This window comes from Artibeus jamaicensis, unplaced genomic scaffold (genome assembly GCF_021234435.1).
Source record: "Artibeus jamaicensis isolate MK-2021 breed Jamaican fruit bat unplaced genomic scaffold, CSHL_Jam_final scaffold_916, whole genome shotgun sequence".
Lineage (NCBI taxonomy): Eukaryota > Metazoa > Chordata > Mammalia > Chiroptera > Phyllostomidae > Artibeus > Artibeus jamaicensis.
This window is the reverse complement of record NW_026522059.1, coordinates 39,053,591-39,081,121: the sequence shown is the minus strand read 5'-3', so window position 1 is coordinate 39,081,121 and position 27,531 is coordinate 39,053,591. Positions and strand designations below refer to the sequence as shown.

The 27,531-nt window shown below is 37.0% G+C and overlaps 1 protein-coding gene across 1 annotated transcript in view; it reads left to right on the top strand.

Annotated features, from left to right (window-relative positions):
- The first annotated feature begins 711 nt into the window (after positions 1-711).
- DNAJC5B (DnaJ heat shock protein family (Hsp40) member C5 beta) overlaps positions 712-27,531 on the top strand; it is a 52,941-nt gene continuing 26,121 nt past the window's right edge. The window contains exon 1 of the mRNA XM_037148900.2: positions 712-830. Coding sequence (XP_037004795.1) covers positions 712-830 — 119 coding nt within the window. The remainder of the gene's footprint in view (positions 831-27,531) is intronic.

Sequence of the window (27,531 nt, the reverse complement as noted above, 5' to 3'; positions counted from 1 at the left end):
AGGTTAAATACCGGATGCAGGAAGGCCTGTAGGTGTGCTTGCTACTCTGCGTGCCCCCTCTTAGAGGCACATCATAGCAGGAGGACGGCTCCTTAGATTTGGAACAGCAGAACCCTTTCTGGATAGACCACAGGGAAAGGAGTCATTTCAGGGACAGAACCCATGACCGCTGTGGGGCCCTGGCATCACATAGCTGCAGAGAAGCTCTAGACTGGCTCCCAGATAAGACCAGGATTTCTTTTCTTCATACTTACAAAAAGTTGATTTTGTTTTTAGTTTTTTAAACTCTTCCTCTAACAATGGCTAGGCCAATAGAGTCAAGGTAAAATGGATGATTTGGGGGAAGTGTACAAAAAAGGAGTTATACAAATTCAAGCAAAAAGAAATCCACATGTGGCTGATGTGTGAGTACAGTTTCTCAACAATTCTGAATTAGCTGAGTGTTTAGAAAACATTTTGCTTCTATTTAACCATGTGGGCAAGGCCATATTCCCTTTGCATGGCTGCCAATAGCCTTTAGCACTTACTTGAAGTTCTACTTTTGGCAATCCTGACCCATTCCTTCCCACATTCTGCAGCTGGCACAAAAACATACTTCAGGTTGTCATTTTACAAAAGGTTAGAAAGGAACTATCTTCCCATTTAGAGAGTGGGGTCCAGTATACATAAGCTTCATGACTATCTACCCTCTTTGGTTTTACAGCTGAGAAAATGGCATGTGACACCCCTACCCAAAGACAGCGGACTATGTCAACCTCTGGAGAAGCTCTATATGAAGTTCTTGGTCTGCATAAGGGGGCATCAAATGAAGAAATTAAGAAAACCTACAGGTACAAAGGAAATTCAGTAATGACATTTCCTGTACTAGTAGTGATAGTTACCTTGTAATTGGCAAGTGCCTCTGACTAAAGACATTTGCTTCCTGCTAAGACCAAGTAATCTCAGTTTTGAAACTCATGTTCCCTGTTTTACAAATACAGGCAGTTGGGAATAGAGAGGCAGATACTGATTTTATGAAAACTGTCTCATGATGGGCCTACACTCTAAGCCTATGGTGAGAGAGGTGGAGAAAGAGAGAAAGGAAAGAGGGAGGACAGGGCTATCTCACCGTGAATTACTAGGAGTTGTCATTTAACCCATGTGACACAGTGACAACAAATCTAGTAGAGCAATAAAAAAATGGGTAGCTTGTTGCAATTGCTGTATTATATGCTATACTTTTAAATCTTCAGCTTTGATCTTTCATACCTGACCTAGTTCCAAGTTAGCTGTTTTGGGGAAAAATTGAAATATCTTTTTCTTTAAAGCTCCAAGAGATTAAAAAAAAAAGATTGAGTACAAAAATAATTTACTTATTATAGAAAATTTGGAAACTACTAAAAATAAAAATAACATTTACCCATAATTCTACCTCTAATGATAATTATTAATATTTTTCTAGTCTTTTTTTATGTTAAGACATTTAAAAATCAAATTAGATTCATCTGTATTCCTTATCTTTCACTTTAACAAGGTCCTATATGAAACTATCTCACTGTCATTAAATATTCAGATTTTTAGTGCTATGGCTATCCTCTAATTTAATTACTTCATAAGCTTTTTTTAAACATGTGCATTCTTCTTTGAAGAAAAGATTTTATTTATTTATTTATTTTAGAGAGAGGGCAAAGGCAGGAGAAAGAGAGGGAGAGAAACATTGATCTGTTGCCTTTTGTACATGCCCTAACCAGGGATGGAACTTGCGACTCAGGCATGTGCCCTGACCAGGAATGGAACTGGCAACCTTTCAGTCTGAGGGACATCACCATCTCACTGAGCCACACTGGTCAGGGCAATATGTACACTCTTTTAATTTTCCCTATAGTTAATTATCCTGTACATAAATTATGATGTATATTTTCAACTATTTCCTTATTTGTTAAGGAATAAAGTTGTGTCTTTAGGAGGAAAAATGAATCAAAACATAAGTCAAAGTTTATTTTTAATCAGTTACTTCTTATACAGCCTTGTTATTTTACAACTTATAGTTATTTTTGTTTTTGGTTTTTGATATACGTAAGTTTAGAATTTTTAAGTAGGTAAATTTGCTAGTTATTTACTTTATGAATTTTTGTTTTATCTGTCATGGTTAAAAAGCCTCTCTTGATTACAATATTATAAAATATTAGCCTATTTATTTTAATACATTTATGGTTTTACTTTTCTACATTAAGTCTTTGATCAATTTGGAGTTAATTTTGACATAAGGAATAAAGGTAGGATTTTGTATTTATTTTTTCCCTAAATCACCACCTCACCAAAATTTACTGAATTCTCTATTTTTATGTACTTATGGAAAAATTCTTTGGCTTTGGATTGGAACCTTCACCATGTGGTAAACCGTAGGACCCCAAATGCCTTCAAGAAGCATGTGTTAAAGACCAAATTGCCATTTGAATCCATACAGTTTGGTCAAAATCATAGTTTGTTCAAAGTCAATATCAATCTTCTAGTTTACATTTCACTTAAGGTACTAGGGAGAGAAAGAGTCTTTGCTGTTTTGCCGTGTTCTACAGCTGTCCAGGAGTGTGCTCAGGAGCTGCTGGGCCCTGTGTGTCCTTGGTTAAGGGTCACTAAACTTGACTCTTAAAGCTTTGGGACTCTGACATTGTGCTGGGGGTGGGGACTCTGACATTGTGCTGGGGGTGGGAGTTGGGAATCAAAATAATTGTATTTTAAGCTTAGTACCTACAAAGATGCTCTCTGAAATGAGAAAATAGTGATATCCAACTACCTTGTAAGTTTTATAACCCACTTTACAAATATGACTTTAAATTGTCTTTATTAATTTTGTAAGTTAAAATTTCAGGTCATATCCTAATTAAGGCACTAATTATGCCTAGCTGTTTGCAAGTTTAATAATTACAAACTGAAGTCTTTTCACATAATCAGCATCTTCCTATTAATTTTGTTTTAATGTCATACAAATATTATTTTTTCGGCTGATTAGGGTACTAGTATGCTGCCAAACACATCCACTTCTATTTCAATTACACATTTGTATTCTGCAAGTTATTTCAAGTGAATGAGCAGGATGAAAATCTACTGAGAATATTATTCTTACATCCAAGGATCTGGATCAAAGCAGTCAAATTATAGTGAAATTAAAAGCCAATGAAATTTAATAAAATTACCAACTGTTGAATCCATACGCTGCTTGACCTCTGCTGCAATCTTTGGTTGTGCTCTTGAAAACAAGCTCTTGAGTTAGAAGACATTTTTCCTTCTTTTATATATTATATTTATTTTTAAAATCATACAAACAGGTATACAAAAATGTCTCTCTCATACTTCAGATCCCCAAGTGTTCTCTCCATGGAAAGCAATTCCTCATGTACCTTTCTAGAGAGATCTTGTATCTATGTAAGCATCTATTCAGACCTTCTAGGCTGAACAGGACAGTATGATTTGTCTCTCTCTCTTCCTTCCTGCTAAGCAGGACTAAAAAGCCTTGGAAATAACACAAGAGACAACTAAAAGAGAACCCTGAAAGGTAAAAGGAAGGTGTAATTGTTTAGGGACAACAGGACCAAGGGAACAATATAGTGGTGGGGCATCTTACGACTCTCCACCCAAGAGAAGATAATCCAGGCCTGGCCTTTCCTGATACCCACTCTAGCAACTGGAAGGCAGCCAAGTGATTTTATTCTTCCTACGAATTGAACAGAAGCCCTGCTAACAACTCTAGATAAGCCCAGCAGAAACAGCAAAGGGGACCACTGGAAAGTTCTTGTTACAAAACTGGCCAGAGGACTTTTCCACCAGCCTGAGACTCCCCTATCTCAACAGGAGATCCTATTTGACAGGAGAGATTAACAAGGAGGACTCTGCCTCAACAAACATGCAGCCCAGAAAGTGCTTTTCACAGCCTTGGAGACTCCCTTTCCTTACCTAAAGGGCCAGACAATCAAGACAGGGAAGCTCCTTTCATTTCCTGAACTAGCACCAATGAGGGCTAGTGGGGGACCCAGAGGCAGGTGATAAACCAAACAGACCAAAATAACAACATAGAGGCTCTGAACATTAGATTGTCAGTGGATTCACAGTCCACATAAGTAAGCTAGAAAGTCCCTGTTAAAATAAAAAAAGTATAAATAGGGCTCAGAGTTTTCTAACATAACAGCTAAAATGTCCAGATGAAATCACTCACTGTACAAAAAATCAAGAAAATTACAACTTGCATGAGAAAAGATAATCACCTGACTCCCACACTGATATGAACCAGATGTTAGATTTATGTAGTATTTTAAAGTAACCATAATCAAAAAGATTCAGCAAGCAATTACAAATATCTTGAAACAATCGAAAAAACTAGAAACTTCATCACAGAAATAGAAGTTATAAAAAGAGAACCAAATGGAACTTACAGAACTGAAAAATAACAGAAATGCTATAACTAACTGAATGAACTCTGTAATAGAGGGAGATGGCTGAGGATAGAAACAGTAAAGTTGAGGACAGATCAGTGGAATTTACCCACAGAGAAAATCAACTGAAAATAAGCAACAGGGTCTTAGGAACTTGTATGCCTGTAACAAAAGACCCAACATTTACAACGTTGAAGTCCCAGAAGGAAAGGAGAAAGAGAGTGGGATTGAAAGAGTATTCAAAGAAATAATGACTAAAAATTCTCCAAACTTGGCAAAATCTATAAGCCTACAGATCAAGAAGCTGAGTGAATAATAAAGATTAATCTAAAGAAATTTATGCCAGGACACATCATAATTAAACTTCTGAAAACTAAAGACAAAGAAAATATCTTAAAAGCAGACAAAGAAACAACACATGATTTATATAGGAACACCAGTTCAAATGACGGCAGATTTTTCTTCTGAAACAACAGAGGCCAGAGAGAAGTGACACAACATTTTTCAAGTGCTAAAAGAAAAGAGCTATCAACTTGTGAATTCTGTACCTGGTAATACTATACTTCAGGAATTAAGGGGGAAATAAAGACATTCTCAGATAAAGAAAAACTAAGAGAATTTATCACTAACAGATCTACTCTTAAAGAATGGCTAAAGGATGTTCTTCAAAAGAAAGAAAATGATGAAAGAAATCTTGGATCATAAAGAAGGGAGAAAGGAAAATGAAGAATGCAAAAATATGGGTTAATAGAGTAGATTACCCTCCTCATGAATTTTCTAAATTGCATATGATGAATGGTATAAAAATTGTAACATCATATGATACTCAAGATAATTATATCTAAAATTGGGGAGGATAATGGGGCCCAAATGGGAGTCAGGTTTCTACATTTCACTCAAATTGATAAAACAGTATCAGTAGACTGGGATAAGTCTTTCATACACACACACAAGAGCACCCAAAACACTAGAAGTAAATCAAGATGGAATCCCTAAAAATATTCAAGTGACCCACAGGAAGATAAGAAGAGGGAAATGGAGAAGTGAGAAGCAGCAGGCACAAACAGAAAACAAATAATAAAGTGATAGACTTAATCCCTAACATAATAATTATATTAAATGTAAATGCCTAGGCATATATTTTCTCTTCCTTGTAATACAAATGATGGTGTACTATCACTTCTATCCTGCACTTGGCATTTGTCTCTTAACAATATACCTTGGAGATCGTCCTCAGGAATGATCAGTTTATAAAAAATTTCATTCTTTTCACACTGCAGCATATTCCATGATAAAGATGCCCCATGACTTAATTGGTTCCCTGTTGATAAATATTTAGGCTGTTTTCCATCAAGGTTGCCTTTTTAAACCAACTTAGAGCCTCTCAGGAAAACCACGTGGTCCCAGAAAGGTAGATAGAGGCGGTGAGAAATTACCTTGGTTCCTGTCCACTTTCCAGTTTTTGCTATGACTCTATTCTAAATTCCAGGAGCAAGGATGTAATAAGCCCAGCTGGGTCAGATGCTCACCGAAGCTGAGAATTTGCTGACTCTGCCTAGAGATCCAGCATCACAAATACCCATTACCTTAGCAAGGACTGTGGGATCCAACCCTATGGGAAGGAAAAGGGGCGAAGTTCTCTAAAAGGGGACATAGAGTTGGGAAGGAAATTATCAGTATTTTTAGTTTTTCATTACTTTAAAGAATTAAAATAAATAGAAACCTCATAGACCTACTTAAGCCCCTTCTTCTGTCCACTTATAAATATTTATCAAAAAATCTTTCTGTGAGTAAAGCATCTTTTTTCCTGCATCATCACTTTTCCTACTAGTATAACCAAACTTCACTTATCAGACGACAAATTGGAGTCCCCAGCTACCTCAAAGCTGGGAGGAGTAACAAGAGAAAGAGGCTTCTATGGTGTCAATCCATCACGTACTGAAGTCCTTGTCTCATTGAAATTTTGTAAAGAGAAATGAGATCATTTTTTAAAATTGTGTGGAGCCCTTTATGGAAAAGCACAATGAAAATACCAGGTACTATTATAAATGAATAGATATCCTCACCATCTTCAAATGTCTAAAATTATCCTGCCATTTGCCACTATTGTCAAAAACCATTTATTCAGCATAAAGTGGCTTTTATGCTCCATGTCAAAAGTGTCACATCACAGGGTGAGACTCGTGGTATGAGTCTCATCCACAGCCTTAGTTATGGAATAAATCTGCCTTTCACATTGCACAGCATAATCATTTCCAAGAGCCTGAAGTTTAAGGCTCATTTAATCCAGTTCTCATTGCTGAGTCCTGCCACTTAATCCTAACAGTGTTTGCATGAGATAAGCAAATATTTCTCTCTATTCTCTGACTGCATAAAAGTCTTTATTCCCCTTTTCATGCTATCTGAAGGAGATTCATTTGAGTTAATCAAATACTCCTGGAATGGCTAAGCGGTTACCCATCATGCACATATTTCCCATAATTTTAAACTGTCATGTTCCCCTGTTCACCAAGTATAAGTATGAAGCAACAGGAATTTGAGTTAGGAAGCGAGGGAAGAAGGAGAGGAGGAGGGGCAGATGGTCTGTGGTTGAAATATGAGACTCAAAGGTTGTTTGCTAATCCCAATACCAGGCTTTGGCCCCTTTTGAGTGACTCAGGAGTTCAAGTTCCCAGTAAAGTCTTCATCAACCAAGTCCTTCTAGGAGTCTCCTGTGGGAAAGTGTCCCAGGATCCAGGAGTCAGTTCATCCCTATGTAGCAGTGTTGTTTCACCAAACCAAGTTCCCACCCTGTTAGTGATATCTGCTTTCCATTCCCTCAGTGGGCATGTCTATGGTCACTGCTAGGCACAACTCTGGGCATGCCAGGCTCTGCAACGGCAGCCCTTCTGGTTCTCAGTCGGCCAGAGCTGCTCTGGTGCTATTTTTGTGCCACCCTACTAGACCTGGCTGGTGTAGCATGTGCTCCTTGCTAAATACTCAGTGTCCAAGTCTTCTGATTACTCCTCCAGGCCAAGAAATCACTTACACTATTTATCTTAACACTTGAGGGAGTCACCAGTGCCTGCTGGGAGGTAGAAGCTTGGATATAAGGCTCCCTCTTCCCATAATATCTTCTGTTAGAGACTCCAGTCAGGATAAAAATTTAGTACAAAAGCTTCTTCCATCTTATAGATTTCTCTCTATAGGACCCAAACACATGCTCAGAGGTGAATCAGACACTAGCAGTAATGGCCCAGTGCTTAGAATCTCCATACTCTCTGACAGATAAAGCATTGCTCCTGGGTCAAACTCATCATGCCTGGCTCTTTCTTCCCTAAGACTCTGCCCGGGTCCTATCCTAACGCCAGATAGGCTTCTGTAACTACTGGGTCATCAGACTTACACAGCTGTAGTTGCCCCAGTGGGAACATGGATTTCTTTCTGGAAGGCTCTTCAGGCTTGGGGCCCTTTGCCCTGATGGGCTCGAACTCCCAGCCATGAACAGTAGGCTGCACTGGCTCAAAGATACATCCACATCCCTCCCATAGCCCCACGACAAACAAGGCTAACTGTTCTGTATTCTGCTTAGTAATTGGAAAGAGAAAAATGTATTTTGCTGCTCAGCAAGCACTTTAGGTGTGTAATTAGTTCCTTCTTTTCTTGATAACGACTGGCATGTAAAAATCCTTCAGTTGAAAGTCAGTAGATGGATGATCTATTCCTCATACTGCTACCTAATTATAGCAGAAACGGAAAAGGCTGATCACAGCACTTAGCAGCCACTGGTATGTCTAGAATCTCTCACAATCATTAATGGCTTTCTAGCAGTGAGTTCTGTTCATTATTCAACAACTATTTAGTGATCATCTACTATGTGCTGGGCAAACAGACAAAACCCCTGTACTTTTGAAGTCTATATTATGGGCTGGAGGAGTGGGGAAGTTTAATAATAAATAAATAAGTAAAATATACAGTCTATTAGATGTTGTAAGTGTGCAGAAAAGCAAAGTAGGCAGGAGGTGCTAGGAGTGATGCTATATGTTACATGTTCTCTTTAAGGCATTCCACATAGATTTTAGCACTAAGATCTCTTGATTGCAGTGAATTCTAAGTATAAAGAAATTAAGAGCATAGGGTATAAATGCAAAAAAGGCCTGGATTCAAACCCCTTCTCTTAGCCTCATTTTCTTCATGGAATACAGATAATGATAACTGAGCTCAGAGGATTGCTGAGGATTAACTGAGATGATATATGTAAAGCGTTTAGCCCAGGTCTGGCACATGGGTTACTGGGTGGCATGAAGGATACACAAAAGTCCTTGAAATAGCCTTACAGAATGGCATTCTTTAAACTAGTTAGGGCCGGAGCACAGGGACATTGTCCAAGCAGTGTGTGTGTGTGAATGTTGTGAATATGTATGGGAGATAGTTACAGTCTGTGACATTTCAATTTCATTGCATACATTTAAAAAAGTATTAAAACTGTTTTATTTTAACATGCCAATGTTGGTACCATGCTGAAAAATTTATATTCTTTGCATCTGTTCATTTTCATAAAAATATTGGTACCAATTAGAATGTGGAGGGAACAGTCTATGAAAATTTTAAGAGGCATACAAGTAAAGTTAGAATCTGAGAGAGAGAGAGCCCCCCAAATATTATACCCAAAATGATTACAAAGAGTCATTTAGGTGGGTTTGGGGGAAGGTCTGTTGGAGGCCTTCTTTGAGGTCCTCTATGTGCTCCACGGTGCACTGTGTGTCCCATCAGAGCATAAAACCCTTATAGGTTTTTTAGGTCCCTCTTCTCTGCCACTCGGTCAGTTTCCTGAAGGAAGGCATTGTGCTTTGTCTTCCTTGCACTTTGAGCCCTAGCACCAAGCTAATGTTTGCCAAATACAAAAAGAGTTAGTCAGCAAATATTAGATTTTGCTTCTAAGTTTTCTCTTTGACTATATTCTCAGTCTTTTAAAGATTGTTCTCAAATGTTTGGTCCCTTAGCTGGACAAGGAGTCATTTATTGACCCAGTAAATAGAGAGGCACAGATCAGCAAGGAAAGGTGATAGTTGGAGTTTGGGACCTGGTACATTTTGTATGGCTGTGGGACCTTCACATGAGAAGTAATTAATGAATGAGGAAGGAAAAACTGAAGAAAATACAGACAATTGTGCAATTTGAAGAATGTGAGTCCTGAGTATTCAAAATCTCATGTGTGATTTAAATGTTGGTTTTTATTTATACTGATCTGTACATTTTTGAAGTAAGATAAAAACAAGACTAGGATTCCCAAAAGGGAGGCCGACTGATTTTCCTTGGTGCAAGATACTAACAAAATGCTGGCCTACTTACTGAACGCGATCTAACCTTTCCGTAACATCTGAGACCACAAAATCAGAGTGAACCAGTTTTATATATCAGCACATGGGTCTCTGTGCCTCATGGAGGAGCTTAATTTCTCCTTGTTGGCAAGGCACCAAATATCCTGGTTCACACAGCAGCAGGAATTCAGTGGATTTTTCTATTTCATTCAATTTCACATGGAACTTTCTGGAACTCATCTTTCATCTCTAAAGAGGAGAGTTGCCTCAGTGAGTCAAAACCTGTTTACACAAGGAGGAGGAAAAAGTGTCATTTCCATAGTGATTTGTGGCAACCCCAAGCTGTGGTGCTTTTGCCCATCATTATTAGCAATTACAGGTTGTAACAGAGGCTGCTGATGAATAAGTGTAAGTGTCAGGGGAATGCATAGCTAATAGAAGAATTGTAAATATTTACAAGGCAAAGTGATGATTCAAACTCACAAGATAAATTAAAAATTAATCTCTATCAAGCACTAATATGTTTCCTGAATTCTAAAACTTTCTGTTAAAAAGAAGAGAACATAATATGAGGCTGTATTAGTGTTATTTTTCAGGTCAGCCGCATAACCTCCCTTCTCCCATGGCAAACCTTCCACTTGATCCTCTAATTTCTTCATGTCACTTCAAATTCATTAGTTCCTGGGTTCAAGAATCATAATTATCAATGACTTTTTTTTCACTCACTCATTCACTCAACATCTATTTAGTACTGGATGTTTATTCCTATTGTATTGTGAAAGATGAATATACATACACATATACATATACACATACCTATCTGTATCGGTATGCAAACACATAGTTTATACCATTTAAAGAGCTTATATAGAGTTAGATTTAGTAAGGTTTAAAAGATACATACTGAAAGACAAGTCAAACAAAGGAGCCTGTTGTAAATAGAATAGATTAACTTGAGCACAGGATTCATATTAATTACTTAAATGAAAGTGAATATTTCATTTCATCATTCATTCCTGTCCCAGGTACTCTAGGTTCTAGGAATATAATTATAAACAAATCATGGTTACTGATCTCATGTAACTTGAGGTCTGGTGGAGGAGACAGAAAGTAATCAAATGATGACAAGAATGAGTGTATAATTCCTGACAAGGTACAGTGCCCTGGAGGAAAAAGCATGGCTCCATGAGAGTGTAACAAAAACAGCTGATCTGGACTAGTGATTAGAGAAGTCTTCCCCAAGAAAGTGAACACGGTATTGATTTTAGTACAATTTATATTAAAGGTAATCAGAGAAAAGCCAGAAGGACAGGCCACATTCCAATATGAATGGAATTCTTACTATGTGTCAGGCACTATACCCAGTGATTTGTAGTCATTATGATATTCTCACAATTCTGTATTGTAGGTCCTATTATTGTTTTTATTTTACTCTTGACGTAGGTTAAGTAGCTGTCCAGAGTCACATGCAGTAAGTACTGGCACCTAGGTTGCCTTACTCCAGGCCCCACAGCTCTTTACAATCACATCTCTGATTTAAAATAGCTGCCATGACCAGTGGATCCGGCGAGGGTGAAGAGTGCAGTGGGTTGACTGTGCTGGCGCATTCCTGCGCAGATAGACCAGTGAGGGAGTGGGCAGTGGGACGGGACTGAGCAGGTCCCAGTGACAGGAGGCAGCAGAGACAGCCGCCATTTCCCAGCTCTGACCCCGCCCCCACATACAGCATCACAACCCAGTGACCCCACCCTGGAGGCCCTGCCCCACCCCTAAGGCTCCGCTCCTCATACTTAATGGGTGTGAACAGACCAAAAATGACTCAAGAAGATCTCAAAGCCCCAGAGCCCATAAATCTAAGTGACGAAGAAATAGCAAAACTTTCAGATGCACAGTTCAAAACACTGGTCATCAGGATGCTCACAGAACTGGTTGATTTTAGTCACAAATTAGAGGAACATATGGAAGCTAAACTAATTGAAATGAATGGCAATGCACAGGAAACCAATAGTAATGGAAAGGAAACTGGGACTCAAATCAAAGGAGTGGACCAGAAGGAGGATAAAAATGACCAAACAGAAAAGAATGAAGAAACAAGAATTCAAAAAAATGAGGAGAGACTTAGGAACCTCCAGGACATCTTTAAACACTCCAACATCCGAATTATAGGGGTACCAGAAGGGTTAAAGGAACAGCCACCAGTGGAAAACTTATTTGAACAAATAATAAAGAAGAATTTCCCCAATCTGGCATAGGCAATAGATTTCCAAGAAATCCAGGAAGCTCAGAGAGTCCCAAAGAAGTTGGACCCAAGAAGGAACACACCAAGGCACATCATAATTATATTATCCAAGATTAAAATGAAGGAGAGAATCCTAGAAGCAGCAAGAGATAAGGGGACAGTCACCTACAAAGAAGTTCCCATCAGACTGTCAGCTGATTTCTCAAAAGAGATCTTACAGGCAAGAAGGGGCTGGAAAGAGATATTCCAAGTCATGAAATCCAAAGACCTACATCCAAGATTACTCTATCCAGCAAAGCTTTCATTTAGATTGAAAGGACAGATAAAGTGCTTCTCAGATAAGATCAAATTCAAGGAGTTCGTCATCACCAAGCCCTTATTATATGAAATGTTAAAGGGACTTACCTAAGAAAAAGAAGATAAAAAAGATGAACAGTGAAAGGACAGCAAATGCACAGTTATTAACAACCACACCTAAAACAAAAGCAAACTAAGAGGACAGCTAGATCAGCTAGCAGAACCATTGAAATAAAGATCTCATGGAGGGTTAGCAACAGGGGAGTGGGAGGAGAAGGGGGGGAAGGTACAGAAAATAAGTAGCATAGATGGTAGGTAGAAAATAGATAGGGGGAGGGCAAGAATAGTATGGGAAATATAGAATCCAAAGAACTTGAGACACGTAGTCATAAACTAAAGGGGGGAATGGTAGGTGTAGGGGGGTGCAGGATGGAGGGTAATGAAGGGGGAATAGAACAATTGTAATGGTATAATCAATAAAATAAAAATTTAAAATAAAAGCTAACTATAATCCAATTTTGTAAAACCTGAAACACATGTACAGTAAATAATGGGGAAATGTTTTTTTACACAATAATAAACTATGAGTTAAAACTAAAAAAATAAATAAATAAATGAAATATCTGCCATGGATCCCAAGGATTCAAAGGCCAGAATCTGAGTGATGAGCCATACTGGAGAATGGAGCAAAGGTCAAAGCTAAGAAGGAAGCCTGGGGATAAAATTCAGGGTTCTTAGTCCAGGGTTGGAATTTAAACACAGAAGTAGAGAGAGGAATCTGGAATACACACCATGCTCTAAGTTCCAGACAGTGTGGGGAAGTGGGTTTACTCTCAGCACTCCTAGGGGATCACTGAACCTGCCAGGCAATGTGACATCTGGCCTTGCACTGGGGTAGAAGTGGCTTTTGTTATTTTGAAATTCTCCTTTATTATTTGTTCAAATAAGTTTTCCACTGGTGGCTGTTCCTTTCCCCCTTCTGGTACCCCTATAATTAGAGCAAAGTTCTATTATGCACCTGATGGTTAAACTAGTAAGATCCGTAAAGGAGTCCTAGGTCCCAAGGTAATGTAATGCATTACCTTGCCTCTCTCTGGCAATAATGTTAAGTCTAACTTCTTCTTAAGTCATTTGTTGATTTTAAAAAATCATGGCACTTTCAGCATATGTTACTTACCATATACCCTGCACCTATAGCTATGCCTGATGGACTAGGTGCATGATAAATAATTGGTGAATAAATGCATGTATACAAGCATAAACGAATAAATCAGTAGGAAAAAGCAATGCCTCTTGAGTGCTTTAGCAATGGCTGTCAAACCAAGTAATCTAATATACTAATTAAAAGGAATTATTTAAACATAAATTTAAAAGAATATGAAGGTACAACACTGTTTGACCTCAATAAAAATGGTTACATCTATTGCATACCAAACTGTTCCTTAAGTTGGCTTTATGTTTATCAGTATTCTTAAAACAAAAGAATAATAAATAATAAAAGTATAATTTCAAAGGGATAAGTTTTCTATAAACTTAAATGGATTTTAATGAAATTGGTATAGATGTTAAAACTATTGCTAGGTAATATATCAATGAAAATGGTGAAATATAGAACTCCAAAAGTCTGCTACTCCATAAAAGTAACTAAATATCTGAAAAAAAAAACTGTCAGAATTAACCTTTTTGGAATCTGAAAACTAACCAACCATAAAACATTGTTGAAAGAAACTGAAGAAGGCACAAATAATGGAAAGACAGTCCATGCTCATGGATTGAAAGAATATTGTTAAAATGTCCATATTGCCCAAAGCAATCTACAGAGTCAATGCAATCTCCATCAAATTCCAATAGCATTTTTTCACAGCAATAGAACAAAGAATCCCAAAGTAGGTATGTAATCACAAAAGATCCCACAAACCAAAGTGATATTGAAAAAGATTATCAAAGCTAGAAGTAAGATGTTCCTTGATTTTAAACCCTATTACAAAGCTATGGTAATCAAAATAGTGTGGTATTAGCATGGGAAATGACACACAGATCAATGAAGAGACCCCAAAAATAAATCTCTGCTTGTATGGTTCAATTAATTTATGACAAAGGAGCCAGGAATGTACAATGGTGAAAGGGCAGTTTCTTTAACAAATGGTGTTGAGAAAGCTGGACAGCCACATGCAAAAGAATGAGATTTGGACCACTATCTTAAAACATACACAAAAATTACTTCAAAATGGATTAAAGACTTGAATGGAAGACCTGAAACTATAAAACTCCAAAAAGAAAACATAGATGTTAGGTTCCTTAACATTGGTCTTAGCAATGATTTTTTTGGATTTGACACCAAAAGCAAAAACAACTAAAGCAAAAGGAAATAAGTGGGACAACATCAAACTAAAATGTTTCTACACAGCAGAGAAAACCATCAACAAAATGAAAAGACAACTACTGAATGGGAGAAAATATTTGCAAACCATGTATCTGATAGGAATTTAATATCCAAAATATATATAGAACTTATACAACTCAGTAGAAAAAAAACACCCATACATTTAAAAAAAATGGACAGAGGTCTGAGTAGACATTTTTTCAAAGAAGCCATACCAGTAGTACATGAACATGTGCTCAACATCACTAATCATCAGGGAAATCATCAGAGCAAATGTCTGCTGAGGGCTTTGACTGGGACCAGTGTTGAGAGCTGCTATTGAAAGTAGAGCCATTTCTCCTACATTCCAGTCCTATTTTCCCTTGATGTCTAGAATTCAATAGAGATTGCTGTCTTTAACAAAATAAGAATGAAAACATTTCTCCATAAAATGTAATAAGGCTAAATGTCCAGAAACTTTTGTTGGGATCCTGAGCCAGTTAACAGATCTCTTGAATTGTATGCTGCTCTCAGATTCTGGGTGAGCTGTTGGTTGGGAAGGAAAATGATTAAAATATAGCATTCAAAGGTCTTAGTGGCTTGCTGAAGACTGTCAGTGGTTTAGTGGTGTCAGAACTTTGAGTCCTCATTCTTTAAAGCAATCCTTTCATGATTAGTGTAGACCAGTGGCCCCAACCTGTTTGGAACTAGGGACCAGTTTTGTGGAAGACAATTTTCCAGGGACAAGGGTATGGGAGATGGTTTCAGGATGATTCAAGCACATTATATTCAAGCTCAACTCCTGCTGTGTGGTCCTGTTCCTAACAGGTAGAGGACCCCTACTGGTATGAAGCCTGCAGGGTGGAGACCCTTGGTGTAGACAAATAATTCCATCTAGACTCTAAAGTGTCTATGTAGACATTTTATCTACTGTTTGTGCAAATATTCTAGTCTAGTCTACCTTATTAGGGAGGGTAAAGATCTGGCTCTTAAACTGTCCACTGAAAAGAAATTATCTAAAATAAAGTGCTATCACTTGGCATTTGAACTTTTCAGAAGTTTAAGTTATTTAACACTCATTTAAAAACATACTCAAGCATAATGCCTCATAAAGTCATTGTACAATCTAGAAAAAAAATTGGGAAGATTATTTCCAAGGTATCATTAAAGTACAGTGGAATCACTGTCTTGACTGCCACTAGAGGTCAGCACTTGACTCTCAATGTGGGAAAACAGATATCATTATAGTTCCTGCTGTTATCTCACTCAGTCTCTCTTGAATGATGAATGTGACTGTGGATCCCAGAAAACATCCAATTTCTGGGGTGAGGTGTTCAGATATTTCATCTGTAAATGTGAGGAAATCATAGGACCTTGTAATGTGCCTTCAGAGGGCCCTAGGTGAGGCCTCGGTGGTAAACAAGTAAAATCATATATTCTATAGTAGCAGGTATTCAGAAATAATTTTATAGCAGAGGTAGTACTGGCCTCATTAGCTGCAATTTGAAGCCAAATGGTGCCCTGGCCTTGCTATTCTGTCCTTTGATTCTATACTGGTTCTGGCCCTGGCCCAGTGAGTGGCTCCTGCTTCCTTGAGCCCCACTAACACTCTCGTTCCACTTTCTCTCAGCAGCATATTGTATTAAAGCTTCTGGCAGGGAGTGAAACTCAATTAGATGAAACAATTGTAGGGGGTGTGAGAGACTTGGGGGCTGATCAAGGGAAAAGATATGACCAAGAAAGTCAATAACACACAACATGCTCCAGTGGGTGGTGCTTCAATGGGATCATATGAGAGGAGAGATCTCTCAGAGTATGAGACTATCCAGAGACTTATAACATGGGGATACCCTTAGGAGGGGAAAAGGGCAAAGGCACTCCCAACAGAGAAGGAGGTTGGAAAGGAGGCTTACTCTCTAGCTGATGTCACTCAGGAGCATAGTGAAGAATCTCAGGGTCAGAGAGCTCCAAAGGGCCATGACAGCTTGGAGTCCTATAACCACAAGGCTGTACCTTATCAATAGCCAGCAGATGTAGGGTGAGGTCTTACAGGGATGTAAAACAGGCAAGCTAACAACCCTGATTTAACCAATAGAATGTGGCAGAAGTGATAATTTACCTAAACTTATAAAAGGCCTAGCAGCTTCTACTTTTATAATTTGGCTTAAGCTGGCCATTGCTGAAGAAATATGACTACCCTGAGACCATCATGTTGTGAGGCATCTCATCTAGCTAGCTATGTGAAGAAGCAACGTGGAGAACAGAGTCCCCAGCCCACAGCCCTAGCTGAGCTCCCTGCCACAGCCAGTACAACTTACCAGCAAGTCACGAGGCCATCTTGGAAGCAGATCCTTCAGCTCCAATTGAGCAGTCCTAGACAAAGCCAGATAGAGCAAGAAAACTGTCCCCACCAAATCCAACCCAATTACAACACTGTAGGCAAATAAATAAAATGCTTGTTGTTTTAAGCTACTAAAATTTACTATATGGTATAAGATGACATCTTCTTAGTTCTCCAATTCTTTCTTTTTTTTTAAAAGATTTTATTTATTTATCTGTAGAGGGGAAGGGAAGGGGAGAGGGAGAGAAACGTCAATATATGGTTGCCTTTGTGCATCCCCTGCTGGGAACTGGCCTGCAGGGAACCGGCCTGCAACCCGGTATGTGCCCTGACTGGGAATCAAACCATGATTGTCTGGTTTGCAGGCCCGCGCTCAATCCACTGAGCTACACCAGCCAGGGCTCCAATTATTTCTTAAAAGTTTTAAAATATAATATCTGGCACACAGAGATTATCAAATATACAAGTGAAGACAATATGAACAAGAATCAGCTGAAATGAGAAAATAGAATAGTGGAAATCTCAAGTATTAAAATTACCAGATACATATTTTAAAATAACTATCAGGATAAATTACAACAATGAGAATTTTCACAGAGAATGGAAAATTACAAAAAGAGACATTTCAGATTTTTTAAATACACAGATAAATTTTATACAAAAAAATACAACAACCAAACTCAAGGTCTCAAAGATATGGTTCAATAGGTTGGAGAGCTGACTGTAAGATAGGCCAGAAGAAAATAACCAGAAAGAATTACAGAGGTACAGAAAACAATGCAAAATTAAAAACAGAGAATTCAATAACATGATCTTAGGAGAGCAGAATGAAAATTAAGGAGAAAGCTATTTGAAAGCATGATGTATGTGAATTTCCAGGTTCATGAATGGTATCAATCCCTAAATACCAGAAACCCAATGAAAGTCAAGCATAATAAAAACAAATCTATATCCAAACATATAAAAATGATGAAAATCAAAGATGAAAAGCCTTTTTGTCAACCAGAGGAAAAATACAGATTATCTTCAAAGAGCAACAATTAGACTTACTAGTAGTAGATTTTTCAATGGAGATAATGAAAGCTAAAAGACAATAGACTGAAATCTTTGTTGTGATGAAAGAAAATAGTTGATGGCCTATAATTCTATATCCAAAAAAAAGTACTCTTCAAAAATTAAGGTAAAGTAAAGATATTTTAAGCTAAACAAAAATTGTAGGAATTAATCATCAGCAGACCTGCAGTAAGAGACACTAAAGGGTGTTTATAGACAGAAGGAAAATGATCCCAACAAAATAAGAAAACAAAATAGGAAAATATGTGAGAAAATATACAGAAATACTAACTGTATAAAACATCATTAAATGCTATATGTATTAAATAACAATTCTTGGGGCTTAAAAGATGTAGATAATTGAAGTGCATGCTATCAACAACACTTAAGTAGAGACAAGAGTATCAGTGTTATTGTTCTTCTAAGACAAGACAAAAGTACACTGGCATCATACATTGAACAGTCAAGAATACTGTAATCTTTAGGAGGATGCCAAAAGGAATAATAAAAGAATGTGTAATTTCCAAAGCAACGAAGGAAAAAGTAGAATAATGAAAAAGAATCAATCTAAAAGAAGACAAAATAGAAGAGGAAAGAAAATATATTTTAGATAGGTTTATATATGTTATTTAAAAAAAACCCCTAAATAAAGTATAGTAGATTTAACCTGAAATACAGCAATAATTATATAAACATAAACATAGACTAAATGTTTCAATTAAAAGAAACAATGTTATTGCAAATGAAAAAAAACTATATGGCATTTACAAAAAACATCACATATATAAGAATATAGAAAATTTAAAAATAAAAGGAGAGAAAAATGTATTCTATGTAGATACCTGTCCAGAAAGCCAATATAGCTTTACTAATACCAAAGGAAAGACAAAAAGTATAATTAGAGCCCTGGCTGGTGTGGGTCAGTGGATTAAGTGTCACTCTGTGAACCAAAGGGCTACTGGTTCAATTCCCAGTCAGCACACACGGCTGGGTTGCAGGCCAGGTACCCAGTGGGGGCTGCATGTGAGGCAACCACACACTGATGTTTCTCTCCCTCTCCTTCTTGCTCCCTTCCCCTCTCTCTTAAAAGAAATGAATAAAATCTTTTAAAAAAGTATTACTAGAGATAAAGAGGTGTATTTCATAATGATAAAACTTCATTTCACCAGGTGTGAATTTGTATGCTTTTAAAGAATGTGGCCTAAAATACACAAAGTGAAAAGTGACAGACTATAAAGAGCAATACGCAAACCTGCAGTCCTAGTGGGAGATTTTAACATACCTTGCTTGACAAATCAGTAAAATGGCTACAAATATAAAAAGATTTGAACAAAAATTAGCAAAGCAAATCCAATGTTCTTATATAAGAACAAAGCACCAAATAGGTGCATTATATAATCTTTACACATGGAACATTTATAGAAATTCAACATATAATGAGACATAAAACAAGTCTCAAGTTTTGAAGAATTTAAATCTTATAGAATATGTTCTCCCACTGAAGTGCAAGCAAGCTAGCAAGCAAAAACAAAAAGATGGCAAGAAAAGTCCAATATGTTTAAAAATTGGTAGAAACAATTTAAAATAACTCATGGGTAAAATACATAAATTTAGATAATATCTAAAACTGAATGTTTCACATTAAAACTTGTGGAATGCAGTTAAAGTAAAACTTAGAGGAAACTTTATAGAATTCAATGCATACATTGGAAAATTGAGTCTGACAAATAAAAAATACGTAATGACCAAGTTGAGTTTTGTCCCAGGAGTACAAGTTTCACTTAACATTAAAAAATCAATTCTATTGGTAGATTAAAAGAAAAAAAACACATTCTCAACAAATGCAGAAAAAGCATTTAATAAAAACTTAAGAGCCATTTACTTTTTTCTTTTAATTTTTTAATGTTTTCATTGTTGTTCAAGTACAGTTTTCTGCCCTTTACCCCCATCCCAGCCCACCCTTCCAGCCCTTCCCAACTCCTTCCTGTCTTTTACTCTTAATAAATAAATAGAAGAAGGAGAAAAGGATGCCTGCTATAGTCACTCCTATTTGACATCTTACTGAAGGTCTTAGAATAATAAGATAAGAAAAAATGTAAATGATATAAAAATTGGAAAGAAAAAACATTATTTGCAGACTTATATGATTGTGTATGTAGAAATGCAAAAGAACCTATAATTTATTAAAATTAATAAATAAATTTAGGGAGTTTGTGAGAAAAAAGGCATTAATATATAATTTTTAAGTTTGCAATGAACTAAGAAAAATTTTAATGTCAAAACCACACAAAAAATTAAGCCCCTAGAATAATTCTATCAAAAGATATGCAGGACCTAAATGATAAAATTATACAACTCTGAGAAACATTTGAAAGTTCTAAATAAGTGGACATAGTAAACAAATGTCAATCTCCAAGCCAATCTAGAGAGTCAATGCAACTACAATGAAAATCCCAATAGTATGTGTGCATATAAATTGACAAATGAATTCTAAATATTATGTGGAAATGCAGAGGGCCCTGAATAGCCACAGACTATTAAAGAACAACAACAATACAGAAGAACTTCCTCTTTAAGATATTAAGACATATTTTGAAGATACCCTATTTGAGACTGTTATTAGCTGAACAGCTAAATAGACCAATGGAGCAGAATAGAGAGCCTAGAAATACAGGGAAAAGATTCAATTTTTTAAATAAGTGGTGCTATGACAGGTGGATATCCATTTTAAAAAATAAAATTGGGTGCCTACCTCACACCACACTAAAAAAATCAGCTACAAATTGACCATTGAGTTCCATGTGAAATGTGAACCTGTAAAGATTTTAAAGTTATAAAGTTTATAAGACAATATCTTCCTGAATTTAAGAAAAGTGATTAATCCAACTAAATTAAAATTAAGAATTTGTTTGTCAAAAGATTCCATAAAGAAACTAACAACAATGACAACTAAAAGTAGCCCCAGAAATGAAGAATACATTTCTAGGAAGGACATCTAAAGTCCTACAAATTAATTCTAAACATCAAACTAAAAACTGGTGAAAGGCCAACATGCAATTAAATAGAGGATATCCCAAATTAGGAAATGCAAATTAAAACACAAAAGAAGATTGTCACATATTAAAATGCCTGTCAATACGAAATGTCAGGCAGATGTGCATTGGAAATCATATGTTAATTTCTTTTATTATCACTTGGGTGTTGCCTGAGTTCCACTGAACTTCCAGTATTATGACATATTATCATAGATGCAAAACTTTCCATATGCCTAGGGTTACTAATCTAGGGTCTGTTTTCACCTACAATCTCTGTTTTATAGTAGTTCATTTTCTTATTTACCATCAGTTTCCATCTCTTTGTAGCCATTTTTTTCTGGAAAGAATAGTCTATAATATGAGCTCCAATTTTGCTTCTATTTGCTACCTTTGCAGTATATCCTGGCTCTGTAAACTTTCTTCTATTCTTTTGTGCTAGGCAGCAGGTGGTTTTCTTCTGGGACATTAGAGAGATAATAAAATTTGTGGCTGAGGGATTTTAGAAGAAAGTCATACAGCAATAAGGAAGTCTTTCAAATTGGAAGCAACAGAAGGTGATTGGAGAAAGCAGCTGAAAATATGTTGAATGGGAAAGGCAGATACAGATACAGCCATACCAGGTAGAACCTCCTGAGGCTGAGAGGCCAGCCTTCCCAAACAAGAAGTCTCTTCTGATATTTCAACCCCATGAAGATAGATTTGGACTAGAGCTGGGGCAATATTGTCATCACTGGATCTTAGGTGACTCAGAAACTGGTAGAGAATAGTAGGTAGATCTCACCTGAGTGTTACATGGTACAGGAAGAGAATTGAGTGGAACATTACAATTCTTAGAATTATTCCACTGCCTCAAAAAAGAAGGTAGGTCTTAAGGGCCTTAGGTCATCACAACTATGAATCCACATTTAGCTTTTGCACCACTCACTGAATTCACTATAAATAGTGAATAGGTGTCATTGGATTTTGAAATGGAAATTAAATAGAGGCATTATTGCTATTTCTAATATTACTTACAGAAATACCAGATTAACAGGTGACTACAAGTAGAGAAAGATTTAGAATTAGAGCCTCACACTCTAGTTGAATATTATGTCACTTTTAAGTATAAAATGATAAATTATAAAAAAGATCTTCAAAATTAATAGGTGACTAAAGGTACATTTAAATGTACTCCAAGCACTTCCTTTCACCCTAAATCCTATACATGTTTTCTTGCTCTATAGACAATGCTCAAGGGGATGGGTCATCGATCAGCTACCTCCTTGAGCAGTTGTGTAATTTTGGCAGCTACCTCTGCTAGCCATATTTCCCGAGGATTCCTCAGAGCCAAGAGTATCTGCCAAGAGAAGTCAAAATGCTGCTGGCAACCAGGAATTGGATTTGTTACAGATGGAGGTGTTCCAGCTCTCTGAATTTGCCAACTCCATTGTTAGAAGAATGTGATAAATGGTTGAGAGCATCTGCCCTTGTGAGCTGACAAAGATCCAGGCAACTTAAAATATGACAGGAAGCTTGCTTCTCTGGCTAAGTCTTGGACAGTGTGTATCAGTCTACAACTGAACACTAGAAACAAAATAAATGTTTCTATGAATGTAAAGAGCCATTTCCCAGGGATTTCTCTCTTTCAAAGCAGAAGTTAATGGCTCTTGCATTTGACTGGCTTAGACATGATCTCTGGAACTAGTGGGGGAAAATGCTGCCATTGTATTCTAGGACACAGAATGAGAATTCTAGGAATATTGAGCAATTAAAATTAATGTAGTTTAAGAATCCACTTGAGGATTTTTTATGATGCTCATTGTATCATTAAAGTTTGAGGTTTCTTTCTTTCTTCCTTTCCCCCCCTTTAATTTATAGTGGGTTATTTAAGGGGACAAACTCTAAACTTTCAGCTATTAAAAGAGCACAGAATTTGTAACTAGAGCTTTAAAATGCTTAGGGAAGAAAACCACACAAGTAATATGTATATTTTTACAAAAAATGAAACAAAAAATTACCTATAATCCCAATTTGCATCTATAAGCACATTTATAAGGAAGGCTGTGGTTATAATGTTCCCTTTTATTCTTTTTTTCCTACTTATTTCTCTGCTTTATTTTTCCCTATATGAAGACATATATACACAATTTTCTCTGTGTATACATGTATATTGTGTGTGTATGTCAAAGTCACCAAAGATTTATATGTCACTAAACCCAGTGATCAATTCTTAGTCTTTGAAAAATATATATTTTATTGATTATGCTATTACAGTTGTCCCAATTTTCCCCCTTTCCCCCCTCTGCCTGGTACCCCCATAGCCTCTCTCCAGCAATCCCCTCCCTTAGTTCATGTTCATGGGTCATGCATATAAGTTCTTTGACTACTCCACTCCCTATACTATTCTTAACATTGCCCTATTTGTACCTACAAGTTGTACTTCTTAATTCCTGCAACTTTTCTCCCATTCTCCCCTTTACCCATCCCAGCTGATAACCCTCCAAATAATCTCCATATCTATAATTCTGTTTCTGTTCTGCCTGTTTGCTTAGTTTGTTTTTTAGATTCAGTTGTTGATAACTGTGCATTTGTTACCATTTTAATGTTCATAGTTTTGATCTTTTTCTTTTATAGTTCCCTTTAATATTTCATATAGTAATGGCTTGGTGATAATGAACTCCTTTAGTTTTACCTTGTTTGGGAAGCACTTTATCAGCCCTTCAATTCTAAATTACAGGTTTGCTAATAGAATAATCTAGGTTTAAGTCCTCACTGTTCATCACTTTGAATACCTCTTGCCAGTCCCTTCTAGCCTGCAAAGTGTCTTTTGAGAAATCAACTGACAGTCTGAGAACTCCTTTGTAGGTAACTCTGCTTTTCTCTTGCTCCTTTTAAGATTTTCTCTTTACCTTTAACCTTTGGCATTTTAATTATGATGTGTCTTGGTGTGGTTCTCTTTGGGTCCAAATTATTTGGGATTCTCTGTGCTTCCTGGACTTGTATGTCTATTTCCTTTACCAAATTAGGGAAGTTTTCTTTCATTATTTTTTCAAATAAGTTATCAATTTCTTGCTCTTCCACTTCTGGCACTCCTGTGACTCGACATTGGTGTGTTTGAAGATGTCCCAGAGGTTCCTTGCTCTATTCTCATTTTTAAAAATTCTTTTTTCTTCTTGCTGTTCTGATTGAATGCTTTCTCTCCTTTATGTTCTAAATCATTGATTTGAATCTTGACTTCATCCCCTCCACTGTTGGTTCCCTGTAGATTTTTATTTATTTCACTTAAAACTTTATCTCTGCCTGGATCTTTTTTATGCTGTTGTAGTACCCAGTGATTTCTTTGAGCATCCTGGTAAGCAGTATTTTGAACTCTTCACCTGACAGATTGCTCATCTCCATTTCATTTAGCTCTTTTCCTGGAATTTTGTTCTGTTTTTTTCATTTGGGCCATATTTCTTTGTCTCCTCAATTTGGCAACATCTCTTTGTTTCTGTATTAGGTAAAGCTGCTTTGACTCCTCATCTCATTTATGTGGCCTATTGTAGAAAAGACACCTGTAAATTGTGTGGGGCAGAACTTTAGGTAGTTGCCAAGGCAGGACAACCTGTTTCACCACTTTGTGGCTCCATGTTGGGGAGGGTTCAGAGAAGGGACGATGCTGCTGCCTGGCCTCTGGAGATTGCCCAGAAAGAAGCTGTCTTCCGGCACTCACTCGCTTGCCAGTCACTTCACTTTCTCCCTTTCTTCCCTTATGCCACTTATGCCCTTCCAACTGTTGCACTAGTGCTGAATCACAGCGTGGGTGGGTCTGAATGAGACCTAAGTCCATTTTGGGCCCTTTAAGAGGAGTCCCTTAAGATTCCTGTGGTTTCTTCTGCTGCCCCAGCCACCACTGGTTTTTGCAGCCAGAATGTATGGAAACTTACCTTCCTGGTGCTGAAACCATGGGCTGTGTGGTCTGGTCTGTGGCTGGGATCACTCACTCCCAAGGTATCCCTCCCCATTTTTATCCATCATACATGAAAGTGGGACCACCCATTCCACCACCTCTCCATACCTCTCTGCACATCCACATCTTCGCCCCTCCTACTCATCTGGATGAATGGGGCTTAAATCCTTGGTTGTCAGACTTCTATATGGCTTGATTTTCTGATGAATCTTGGTGTTATTTGTTTTAGTCTAGTTGTAATTTTTCCTGTAGTGCACAGAGGTGAAGCATGTTTACCTACACCTCCATCTTGACCAGAAATTTAGTTTTAAAATTTCAGTTCTTAGTCTTCATTATACATGACCTGTGAATGGCATTTGATACAGGTAACCTTCTTCACATACTTTGTTCACTTGGACCCCAAAATCACATATTCTCTAAATTTTTCCTTCTGCATCATTCATCTTTCTTTTTTATCTCTTTTGCTGGTTCTTTATCCCTAAAGCTTAGTCTTAGAACTTCTCTTGGACTCATACTCTTGAAAATCTTTTCCCATTCCATGGGTATGAAAAGTATGCTTGGAAATCTAATAGGCATCTCAAAAGTGTCCAAAGTAGAATTCTGAATCCTAGCAAGCCACTGCCTACTACTACCAAATAAAAAAATGTCTTGCCAATTTTTTAACAGCAACACAAATTTTCCATTGTTCAGGCCAAAACTTTGGTACCATCACCAATTCCTCTTTTTCTTTCACATCTCACATCCAATCCAACTAGTCCTCAAAATATATCCAGAATCCAACCACTTCTGAATATATCCTCTACACTGATACACTGATCTGAACCACTATATACTTCTGTAAGAAACTCCCTGCTTTCACCTTTGACCTCTTTAAGACTGAGTATTCCTTCTAAAAGTCAGATTATACCACTCTCCTCGAAACACTCCAGTGAAGTCCTTACAATGGAGTACTCACAATCTGTGTGCCTTACTTTTTAAATTTAAAAATATGTAGGAGGCAAAATGTTGGTAGTTAAGAGCATGTGCTTAGGGTTAGATTGCCTGTGATCTAATTACTAGCTTTGTGACACTGGGCAAGTTACTTCACTTGTTGGTGGCCAAATTTCCTCATCTGTTAAATGGAATCATAATATCTATTTCATAGAGTTGTGGTGAAGATTAATGAATATTTATAACATCCTTATATAATAGTGTCGGTATAAATATAAACATTTAAAAATGATAAAATAGGCATTTTGTGCAAGATTTCATAATAAATTCTGCACATAAAAAAATGTCTGCAGCCCTGGCTGGTGTGGTTCAGTGGATTCGGTGATGAACTGTGAAACCAAAGGGTTGTTGGTTTGATTCCCAGTCAGGGCACATGCCTGGGTTGCAGACCAGGTCCCCAGTAGAGGGCACACAAGAGGCAACCATACACTGATGTTTCTCTCTCTCCCTCTCTCCTTTCCCCTCTGTCTAAAAATAAATAAATAAATAAATAAATAAATAAATAAATAAATAAATAAATAAAATATCTCTAATAATTCCATTTATAAGAATTTATAGATACCCCAAACATAGCTCAGAAAGGCTGAAAAATGTTTTGGTTAAGCAAATTCAAAGTGAACCATCATCGTTTTATTCTTTTTGTTTATTCCGTGTTCAAAGTTAGAATGGATTATATACCACAATTTATATTTTTAAATATTTTGGTACTTTTAAGAATTCTGATGTTGAACTGCTTTATTATTCACTTACTTCCTAACCCAACAATACTTTCATCCATTATGTGGCTTTTTTCCAATTTATTGTATAGATTGCTTTATGAGATATACTTTACTTTTCTGCTCTACTTATGGCCTTTATTATTGTATTAAAATACAACAATTTAATCTAAAGGATAAAATAAACAAAAGCTTAAGGTGTATTCTTACATGTGCCTATGATGGACACAGTAGGGAGTACAAGTCATGTGGACTTTCCAGTAGTTATAAAATTAATGGACTTTGTAGTGGAAAAAATACCACAGACTCCATTCTGAACATGGCTTTAATTAACATTTAAATCTGTCTGTAGGGGGCCACCAGCCAGAGCTTGACAATCATACACTCACTTTTTTTCCCCTGAATCACTGAATTTTCTTTATTATTGTTCAAGTGCAGTTATCTCCATTTCCCCCGCAACTCCACCCATCCCAACCTCCTATCCTTGATCCTACCCCCCTTTGGCTTTGTCCATGTGTCCTTTATATATGTTCCTTGATAACCCTTACTCTGCACCTGTGTTACCCCCTCCCCCATCACCTCTGGTTACTCTCAGTTTGTTATTTCAATAACAAACTGGTTTTATTGTGGTTGCTTGTTTGTTTTGTTGATTGGGCTCCACTTATAGGTGAGATCATGTGGTATTTGTCTCTCACTGCCTGGCTTATTTCACTTAGCATAATGTTCTCTAGATCCATCCATGCTGTTGCAAAGGGTAGGAGCTTCTTCTTTCTTTCTGCTGCATAGTATTCCATTGTGTAAATGTACCATAATGTTTTTTTTTTCTGTAACATGCTTTTTAAAAATTTTTTAAAATTGTTGTTC